Here is a 10,566-nt window from a genome sequence, read left to right on the forward strand (position 1 = left end):
CATTCTCTCTGCTCATCTGATCTCACATGGATGACCTTTGCATGCTGGAAGTCAGCAGTTGCTACATTAGAAAGCTTTTTATGAAACAAGGCTTGATGTAAGTCTGCAAGAGTTACAATGTTGCTACATTGTTGAAGATAAACAACGTCACCAGCACAGTGTTGTGATGGATTACAGTGTGGCATGGGGGAAGTCCTGGTCCACCAAAATCTAATGAAAACTAATTTCAAAACCGAAGATAGCGATGAATAACATTAACTCTTGGACACATTGCATTTATTATAGGGTCACATAAACGAAAACTGGGTCGATAACTGTTTATGATTGATAAACAGACATTAGTAGTTGTCTTGGGGAGTTCTGGTTTTCTGTGACTGCAACTGAGTGAAAGTCGATCCCAGGCAGAAACTATTTACACCACATTATCCAGCAGATTCATTTCGCACACGCAAAAACAATGACAACTTAATAGTTTTGGAATAAAAATACAAATAGTGCTACAACTCACATCAGGAAAATGTAAAAACACAGAGAGAAATATACCTTGAAAATGTAACCTCTTTAAGCACAGACATTTTTCCCATTTGTGTTCTGTCTACCGCTGAAAGGTCCTGAACAGTCCAAAGTAAGTGAGTTAAAATACCAGGGGGGAGAAAGTCAAATGGATTATGATTATTGTCCCGGAACAGATTGAACAGGCAATGAGAGCAGAATGTGAGCTGAATTCCATTTCAGCTCCCAGGTGCATTAACGGAAAAGAAAAGGAGATTTCCAAGGAGAATTGTACTCACATACAGACAATTTGTAGCTGGTTTTATACTCAAGTGACAAAATAAAGAGAAACTAGAGAGAATGAGGGTAAATTAGTAATAATTTAGCTATGCCTAATTTAATCATAGAAATTTGTTATTTGTGTGTTATTATAAATTAATACCCACAGTTACTCCAACCATAAAAATGTAAAATTAGAGGATTTGTTTGGGTGCAAGAGCAAAAACGACATGGGACAAACCATTTTTAACCACACACACACACACACACACACACACACACACACACACACACACACACACACACACACACACACACACACACACCGAAAGAAGAAGAAAATAAGACACCGCAATGAGTGCGTCATCAACTCTGAAATGAAAAGCTACAGCTTGGAGTAATCTTTGGGAGCTACAGCTTGATGTCATTCTACAGGAGACCCACATTTCAGGATTATCCGCTTCAAATTGGCCTGCGTGAACTGTCACCAAGTATATGACAGCCTTTTTGGGAAAGCTCCATATTAATGATTCTGGTTGATTGCTTATTTGAAGGGAATGGTTGTCATTGATATTCTTAATGAATACATTATTTTAAATCATTGATCCTTGAGAAAAATTTGCAATGTGTTGCTCGTGTGAGTTGACATGCTTTCCCCCCCATCCTCATAGTTTTTTATTCTAATAACTCCGATTTAATCCAGGAAATTCAGAGGCGATGACGTCCTCTTTAAATACACAATACGGTCCGCGCTTCCGTTTATCGTCTCCATGGTAACGTTACAGCCAATCATTAACGAGTTAAAATATGACGTAACGTCATAGCCAATCATCGAGCTCGTCCTTGAGGAGTCGGACCTTTTCAAACAGCGTAGCAAGCGTTTTGGAGCCGACGGGATATTATTAAACACGCTAAAGTGTGCTAGCCATCAAAGATATACAATTTTGTCAGACTAGCAACCATTTTAAGGTGTCGGTAAAGCACATTCAATTGCAACGCAGGTATTTTGTCTCTGTTAAGGCTTTAATTGACTTATTTATTCACTTATTAATTTACTGTCAATGTATGGTTCAGTTTTGCATGCTATGCCTGAACATATAAGTAGCTACAGTCAAGAGGTTTGATCAGCACTATCAATGTATTCGTAGATGTTTTATCTGTCCAAAACTCTTCTGTTATAAGAATAACTTTAGCAAAATTCTTCCATGCTTCTCTTTTCTTCGAAGTAATTTAAGTCTAACTACTATTACTTTGTCATTGTGTGATCAAAATCCAGTGTGTACTCAATGGCCACACAAGAGTGTAGAACAATCGGTATTACCATTTACGTTTAGGGTGTAAAACAGTACTCAATCGGTATGTATGTTTTGTCCAGATGTCCTTAGAGGAAGAGTATAGGAACAGTCCTGTTTTAGTTGAGGACTCAGACGGGGGAGGCTCTGTTTCTGCTGACTTCCAGGTAATAATATGATCATTCAGCATGTAGTCATATATTATATTATATACGTGTTTTTTGTGCCTTTATCGACTCATGACAGAGTTAAGGCATGCAATCAGCCAAAAACAGGAGCTGATACATATAGCCAATGAGTCATCCTTTTGCAGACTATTTGAATAGTTGATAAAATTAGTTATTTTACTTCTTGTATTTTGATGTGTATGGATGAGCATGATGAGTATGAGGAGCTTCTTCACTACGCTGTCGTCGCCCCAAAGCTAGAGATGTTCAACCCTGCTCACTTGAAGCCGCTGAGCACCTTGGATATTTCCGCAGAGAGACTGAATCCCCAAAGAAATGAAGACCCATCTCAGCGTTCAGCAGGTATCGTGTTTTCCTCTTTAATGCAGAACAGCATACTAGACACATTTACCCAAAGCCTTCGGACAGAAATACAGCATCGGTTTTAATCTACCTGATGTCTTTGGAAAATACCATATGATATAAGACTGTAGCTGCTATCTCTGGCTCATTTTTTAAAAAGACCCTCTGCCTCCTCCCCCGACCTTCAACTAGATTTATTATTTCAGTTTTAGTGCTGTCGTTGGGATGTGGCTATGAATTTCCCCAGTATGCTTTATGGTGGGGCCTTCTCTATCTTGCAGGATTTCATTAAGTTGTTAAAAGAAAATGATTCCTGGATGAGGAGCCATCCGTGTTGAATTCTGCTGTTACATTTTTAATCTGTACCTGAATTTATGGTGTAACTGTGTTAATGTTACTCTGTCTTCTTTCAGTTATAAGCGCTGAAGAAAAAGATGGAATCCATTTTAGCAGTAAGTTGACACATGGGTCTTTCCACTGACTTTGGAGCCCTCCATAAGTTCTAGAGTCTCTCAGGTTAAATTCCATTAAAATACACAGAGACGGTTAAATTTGTTGTTGGTCGAAATGTATTGACCATTACAGTAATTTAAAAAGGGAAAGACCTTCATGTTGTGCTCGTCTCATTTCCCATGTGTTTCTGTCCCTTTCAGCTGAGACTCCTCACACATCCAAAAGGGTGTCAGTTTTGTCAAAAGAAGGTTTGCACCCACTACCAGAGAGGTCGGGGTCCAGCTGCCCAGACCATGAAACGTCTGTCATTACAGAGATGTTTATCACAGAGGAGAACATTGGCAAGATGGAGAACATTCTGGACACGTGGAGCAACAATCTAACAGTTAGTGAGCGCTCAATTTGGAGGCCTTGAATTCTCTTCTACAGATTCAGAAAAGCGTGAATTCATTGTAAATGGAACTGAGACCCATATAAATGTATATTGTTTACTTAAGACCATCATCTCAGGTTTATTTATCTGTTCATCTAATATGAATAACTTCCGATGTGGCAAGTCTTGGCTGCACTTGCGTAACATCGTGTCTGTCTCGCTTTCTTTTCCTTTAATTAGTCTAACGTTCTGACTGAGCTAAGGAAGTGGAAGCTAACATTCCTGGAGCAACACAAACAAGAAATGAGGAAAGAGAGGGAGAGGCATGCAGCCGAGGCAGCTGGCCTGAAATCAGAGCTGGACAGCCTGAAGGAGCTGCTGAAAACCTATGAGACATCCAGCCAGAGAAAAGATGAGGTGATTAAGCAGTATGTATTTGCCTTCACCTGGTTGGTTGATTACCATTGATTAACCAGATGGGTTGGGTGATGGAAGTGTTGTTCTTCTATAACACGATGTGTCTATTGCAGGTTATCGTGAACTTGAGCCAAGTCTTGGATAAGCAAAAAGAAAAGCTTGAAAAGATGAGGGCCCTCACCCAATGGAGAATTAAACACACTGAGGCCAAAGAAGAGGTAAACTCATAGGAAGTTAAAGATTCTTTTAATACAGTCAGGAGCCTTTTTGATAACCATTGTGTGACCACAACATAATGCAATCGGTATTGTTTTAATGATCTATTATTTACAACCCAACTTCTGTTGGGTAATGCGTAAAGTTGAACAATGCACACAAAGTGATATTTAGTTACAGTGTTTTGTTGTGTTTGTGGCTCTGTGGCAGGCTCTCTCTTTTCAAACCGCCCGGCAGCACTACAATTTGCAGCTGAAGAGGAGGGTGTGGCTGGGGTGGCACTCTCTGGTGCAGAAACATTGGAAAGTTCAGGTGGAACAGGCCTGTCGTGCAAAGGCTGAAGAGGTCTGCTCCCAGTTGTCGGCAGAATATGAGAGCAAGCTCGCAGAGGTAAATAAAGCAGTGAGGGATTGAATATATATTGCATATATGCCACATTGTTGAAACAGTAGAAGGAGCAGACCGGAAGCACCACTTGCTCCATATTGTAGTGGAGTATAACAAACATGATTGTGCATGAAAACAATATTTGTGGGTTATTTTCACATCAAATGGATCTGTCTGCGCTCTGGTACCCATCTCCGCAGCACTGTGAGACTATAGAGAAGGCCCAGGCAGAGATTCAGAGACTGCGACTCGAGCGAGAACGCTACGAGGAGTCGATGAAGAAAGCCTTCATGAGGGGTATCTGTGCTCTCAACATGGAGGCTCTTGGCATGTTTAATAGCACAGAGGGGCGACCGGAGCGAGCGCCATCACAGGATCAACATGGTCTGTAACAGAATTGCCGCATGAACGTGGGTTCATAATATATCCTCTCTTGTTTTTAAAATGATTAGGATGTCCTAAGTATCATTGTAGAGTAATAGTTTAAAAAATATGCTCATTTTGGCCTCTATTACATCTTAACAACCATCTTAACACAAAGCAACTGCACATTATTGACATTTAACCAGTACAGAGAAACCAGCAACCAAAGACAAATTGGTTGGATTATTTCTAATAGGATCAGCCAGTAATTTCCTTCTGACTTCATTGGGAAATATTAATTCAATAACCCATTTTCTTCATAAAATGTGCTAATTATTGTATGGAGAATATTCACAATGGTTTTTTTTACCCTTACAACAGATACTGTCCTTCCCAGGGATGACAATGGCTATACTGCAGTGGCTCAAATACAGCCACATCCCAACCCCTCCACCCAGTTCATCCCAGGGCACTTTGATCCTTCTCATAACCAGGTATGTGTTATGGTGACAGACTGACGATTCTCTTTCTAATTAGCACACACCCACCAAAAATGTGTTCCTGATTCCCTTTCCCTCAGGGGAGCTCAGCAGCCCCTGTGCCCCCGCTCTCAACTGTGGTTCACAGCTCGTTGCCACCTGGGGGCACTGCAGGTTTCCAAAAACAGGTAAAGTTTCCCATCGACCAATCAGCCCTGCTCTAAGCAAATATAAATGTAAAGTAAAGCGGAGTATTGGGCGACCGGTCGTCTCGCATCAACTGCGTTTATTTCAGGTGAGCGGCCGTGTTGTCACAGCGGGTCAACAAAAGCCTTTGAAGACTGTGACCGCTCGCATCACCGCGCGTACTGACGTTGCCAAGAGCTCACGCAGCAAACTGCAGGTGATGGGTGTGGCCCCGCCCATGACTTCTATCATAGTAGAACGCCATCATCCTGTCACGCAGGTATCACGCTTCATTCTTCGCCGGGACGTCACCGTGGGTCACCGAGAGAAGCTGAAAAGTCTTGATTTTGTCTTTCTTTCAGCTCACCATCGGCCAGGCAACAGCTGCCAGGTTCCCTCTCTCCTCCCAGCAGGGCCAGAGCTCCGCTGGAGCCAGGGGCTCTTCCAGAGCTCCCACCAGCACATGCCATGTCCACTCCATCAAAGTGGTTGAATGAACCTACGGATGTGTCGATCTCCTAATCTAGAGTGAACGTTTAAAAATCCTCAAATTGGTTATATTCGTTCAATTTACACATACTCTTGATTTTGACCTTTCTACATTTGGAGGTGACCTTCGGAACTTTCCGTCCAATTCGATTTATTAACGAGTGGAGCAATAACAGTTAAAAACACTGCATTAGTACCAGCTTGGCAAGTCAACTGACTTGAAATGGATGCTTATATTTTTATAGGTTTTTACCCTGAAACATAAAATATAAAACTCTACCAGAATGTTTACAGTCCCGTTTAGTTTTTGTCAGCGTTTTGAGGCGAGAGGGTCCAAAATAAAAGTAGTTTACTTCGAACAAAAGCCATCTGTTAATAAAGAGCTGGGATTTAGTTTTCATTAAAAACAATAAATTATTTTCACTGATGACTACCTGCACTGATGAGTATGCAAAGCTGCCAAGATGCTGCTCCTTCGATCCACGAGTTGCACAATTTACTCTCAGGAAATGTTGCAGTTTTTACTTTTGTCTTTATCCTCCTCCATCCGAATCTTATCTGCAAGACAAAGATGGTCTGAAAGTTTGCTTGTTTCCTTTATATCGATGTTGGACAAACGTCCTAATGACCAGTGCAGGCTTGTGGTGCCGTGGAAACAGCGAGGTCAAGCGGGGAAAGTGTCTGGATTGCTATCCTGTTCATGAATTATATAACAGAGATTGAGCTGCTTGGCACCAACAGGCTGGTTAGTGAGACAGAGACACACAACCATTGTTTTGGTCCGACAAAGGAAAGTGAAACAGGAGTGAAGAGAAGTTCCTTTTTGTACCTGCAGCTTTACTGTTGCCTGTGCTGACGAGGGCTTGGTAAAGTTCTTTAGCAGGGCTCGTCCCAGCCAGCTCTGCTCCGTGGAGCCATACCAGCAACATCCTGTTTCCATGTTCTTTATAGCTGTGTTGGCCTGTGGATGAACATGGCCGTGCACTGATGGTCAGAACAGCATTTACAGCTGTGCTAAACTCCAGCTCTACAGTAGAGAACCGCCTGCATACGTAGAGGCGCTTCGCAGATATTAACCCAACATTGTTGTATTTCTATCCACACATACTGATGCAAACGCCTCTCGCTCAGCTACAGTACCTGTCCACTGCTGCTCAATGGCCGACATCTGCATCGTTGTGAAGCCCCAGTGTTCCGCCAGTCTTTTCCAATCTGCCGGCTTCAGGAGCTCATACGCCAGGCGCCAGACCATGGAGCGGAACTGCTTGGTCTCCACGCGATGGTCAGGCTTAAATGTGAGCGGGAACTGGCTGTAAACAGGCTCATTAAGCTCTGGGTTTGCCTGAAAGGGCGACGCAATTATGTCAGCAGATTAACAAAGGTCACAAGCCTCAGACATTATTGGAAAGATGTGAATATGATATAAGCGCTTGACAATTGAGGAAGAGAATTGGATCAATCATAATTTAGCTGTCAGATATTAAGTCCTTCTGCCATTGAGGCATCATTTTATAAAGGAATACGGCTGCTCGTGATTAATATTTAAACTAACCCATTTGTGATTAAAGTATTGACTGTAAAGAATCATTCATTTCTATAGTGTTGCCACCATTAAGCTGCAGATATCATTTCCCTGCACCTCACCTTCCTCCAGGCGTAGTATCGCTCCGCTTTGATGATCATGTCCACAATAATAGCCTCATCTGCTCTGGCTGCTACCCCCAGCACCGTCTTGCCCTGCTACTCCAAGTCCAAACAAGTAAGCTCAAGTTAGAACGCTCTTCATTAGACCTCATCAATGCAGCACTATATTAGTCGGCCAAATCGTAATTATGATATCCGAACCTTGTCTTGAATCGTTTGATCAAATTCAGCCTTAAGGAGCATCTCCACGACATCGATCTTGGCCAGGTCTGCAGCGACGTGCAGAGCGGTCTGGGACCTCTGACCATCAACAGCGTAGAACAACACACACACTTAATATAGAAAGCGTTCTTCCAACTGTTGCTGTACTGGGCAGCTGGTACCTTATTGATGGCGTTGACGTCACATCCTGCTGTCAGTAGACAGTGAATGACGGGGATGTGATTGTTCTTCACTGCCAGGTGAAGAGGAGCCTCCTGGTCCTGAGAATTAAACTCAAAGATGTGAAACAGAGCAGGAAATCTATCAGGGGTGCAAACTGCTTTATTACCTGATTCCTTGCATTTGTATCGGCTTTGTACTCCAAGAGGAGCTGGACAAAACCTGTGTCTCCTCTCTCTGAAACCGGATGGAGAACACTGGATTTGTCCTAGAAAGAAGTCCAGACACACTCATTAATGCATAGATTTATGGTAGCGCTGGAAGGATTAGGCAGAAACGGTGGGTGATTTGAAAATAGCGTGCATTTCTTATCGGACCATGAATACGTTGGGTTCACAGCCGGCCTTCAGCAGGGTCAGGGCGCACTCCTCATGGCCGTTGTCTATAGCCTGGTACAGAGCTGTTTCACCTTCCTGCAACACAGATGTAAAAATAAAGGGCTTTCTTTGCGACATTTCAATTCAATTTCTTGGTTAAGCCCTTTCATTCTTATCTTCAGGCGATGCTATCGTCACTCGGATGGTGTCTATCATTGATTTCAGTCCAAGAAGAAGAACTGAGTAGATCTTATCAGGCGTCATTTACATGTCAGAGATCAGTTTCCGGCCAGAACACATTTGCCTGACGTAACAGTAACCACACAAACACTGGCGATGCAGCAACAATGGAGCAGTGGATTAGCCGCCCAACACACACGCTTGAAGAGGATGTTTGCGCTGATTCCCTACCGCATTGGCTTCATCCCGAGTATCGAAGTGCAGCAGCAGCAGATGGACGGCGTCCAAGTGTCCGTTACTGGCAGCTAAGTGCAGGGGTGTGTCTCCAGCCTGGTGGGATGGAGGGAGGCCGGGAGGGAGGGAGAGAGGGAGGGGCACAACCTGCATCAAAGTCTGTTTGACTTTGAGATTTTCAAATGTGTGTTTAAAAGTAGAAGCAGCTTGATGGATGGAAAGGAAAAATGAGTCCCGACACACCAGGTTGGGCTTCATGGTGTCCATGTTGTATTGCTCCAGCAGCATCTCCAGCATGTCCACACAGCCGTTCTCTGCAGCCAGGCCGAAAGCCCGGTTTCCCGACTGAAATGTGGATCATTACCTTCAATCTGGGTTTGGATTTTACAGTTGAAATAGGAAAGAAAAGAAAAAAGAGTCAAGTACTTACGTTGTCCTCTTTGTCCAGTTCTTTCATTTGCAGATCATTTATGATATACTCTACGATGTCGGTGTGGTTGTTTAAAGCAGCGCAGTGCATAATATTCAGACCGTCCTGCAGCACAACAGCAAATTAAATAATCAACCATGACGTATTTGATGTGGCTAGAGGTTATTTGGATTGTGGTATTTTCAAAATATCAGAAAAAATATCACTTTCTTTAATCTAAAAACATATACATACAGTTTTCCACTACATTCATTTAATTTGTACGAATTCTGCTGCCTTTACCTCATTTTCCACCTTTTGTTCCGCTCCCGCCTGCACTAATAGTTTCAAGATTTCCAAACTACCAAACCAGGCGGCTAAATGTATGGAAGCCATACCGAACTGTCAACAAAAAAGGGCATCTTGTTGAGATTAATTAGAATTTCAGCTATTTGAATATATGCTGGGTTTTTCTAGACTCACTCTGTCCTTTTGGTCCACTTTGATTCTCCGCTGCAGGAGAAACTGCACAGCTTCCTTGTTTTTCCCCGCCACGGCATAATGTAGCGCAGTCCTGTCATTCTGAGGCAAACAGGTCCCTTTATTCTCTACTCTTACAGAAATGGCACAAGCCTCTCGTGTTTGTGCGGCGCTGTACTCACCACATTCTTTGCATTGACGTTCAGGCCCCTGCCAACCACCTTCATGGACTCCACGTCATTATTCTTGGCCGCCTCCATGAACTGCTTCTCTGCTTTTAATACTGGACAAGACATCAGAAAGCTCAACAACATGTTGGGGAAAATGACCCTTAATGGAGGTAGCATACTCACACATCTCATTGTTGTCAAAGGCATTATCCGTGTCTTTCTCCTGGTGCTGGTGAAGCAGCAAGTCGCCAAATTCCTTCAGGTGTTCCCGTTTGCCGAGCCTTGGAATACTGGGATCGTACCTCTGAAGACGGTGCTTCTCAACCATCACCCTCAAAGCCCTCTGCATCACGAAACCCTTTGTGGTATTGTGTAACCAAGGCGTGCTTTGTTTTCCCGAACAAACAGTTTAATGGCCAAGTTTGGACATTAAGTAAAAAGTCAAACCAGCCAGTTCTACCAACTATCAGGCTCCCAAGTGAGCAAGCTTCTCATCCTGCCAGACGCTCGAGGGCTGCTTAATATTTATTTTATTGGTTCACACCCTTGAACAACACTAGCTGAAAATACAAAAACGCTGACCTGGTACATAAATAGCAGGCAGCAGACACCAGTAACTAGTTTCCCATGTTGAATTCCACCATGTGGTCATGAAAGTCATCTGCAGTGGTGCATTTCCTGTCAACACTGCATAAAAGTGAGACATGGAAACGGACATAAGGCTTCAATAGCTGC

The 10,566-nt window shown here is 43.0% G+C and overlaps 2 protein-coding genes across 9 annotated transcripts; one reads left to right on the forward strand and one right to left on the reverse strand.

Moving 5' to 3' along the window:
* The first annotated feature begins 1,613 nt into the window (after positions 1-1,613).
* On the forward strand, positions 1,614-6,241 carry poc5 (POC5 centriolar protein homolog (Chlamydomonas)). 6 transcript variants are annotated; one of them, XM_057034383.1, is made up of 13 exons: positions 1,614-1,772; positions 2,147-2,230; positions 2,440-2,593; positions 3,007-3,045; positions 3,247-3,431; positions 3,660-3,836; positions 3,950-4,054; positions 4,263-4,442; positions 4,640-4,823; positions 5,184-5,296; positions 5,383-5,469; positions 5,577-5,747; positions 5,830-6,241. In XM_057034383.1, exons 2-13 carry the CDS (start codon positions 2,147-2,149, stop codon positions 5,962-5,964), a joined length of 1,614 nt encoding a protein of 537 aa, XP_056890363.1. In that variant the 5' UTR covers positions 1,614-1,772; the 3' UTR covers positions 5,965-6,241. The 6 variants fall into 6 exon arrangements, with proteins under 6 accessions (XP_056890363.1, XP_056890361.1, XP_056890359.1 ...); XM_057034381.1 differs by having other exon boundaries at positions 2,147-2,229; positions 2,424-2,593; XM_057034379.1 differs by having other exon boundaries at positions 5,577-6,241.
* Positions 4,066-10,548, reverse strand: ankdd1b (ankyrin repeat and death domain containing 1B). Of its 3 annotated transcripts, none has more exons than XR_008950795.1 (16): positions 10,015-10,530; positions 9,844-9,944; positions 9,665-9,763; positions 9,485-9,583; positions 9,203-9,307; positions 9,016-9,117; positions 8,770-8,868; positions 8,359-8,454; positions 8,151-8,249; positions 7,984-8,082; positions 7,802-7,900; positions 7,601-7,696; positions 7,097-7,298; positions 6,786-6,917; positions 6,391-6,514; positions 4,066-6,325 (listed from the first exon to the last, which is right to left on the reverse strand). XR_008950795.1 is itself a non-coding variant. In XM_057034376.1 (16 exons), the coding sequence occupies exons 1-16, from the start codon at positions 10,178-10,180 to the stop codon at positions 6,306-6,308; spliced, it is 1,761 nt and encodes a 586-aa protein (XP_056890356.1). In that variant the 5' UTR covers positions 10,181-10,548; the 3' UTR covers positions 4,066-6,305. The 3 variants fall into 3 exon arrangements, 2 of the variants coding, with proteins under 2 accessions (XP_056890356.1, XP_056890357.1); XM_057034376.1 differs by having other exon boundaries at positions 6,786-6,940; positions 10,015-10,548; XM_057034377.1 differs by having other exon boundaries at positions 4,066-6,514.
* Between the last annotated feature and the right edge of the window lie 18 nt (positions 10,549-10,566).

The sequence above is a fragment of the Takifugu flavidus genome, chromosome 5, assembly GCF_003711565.1.
Source record: "Takifugu flavidus isolate HTHZ2018 chromosome 5, ASM371156v2, whole genome shotgun sequence".
NCBI lineage: Eukaryota > Metazoa > Chordata > Actinopteri > Tetraodontiformes > Tetraodontidae > Takifugu > Takifugu flavidus.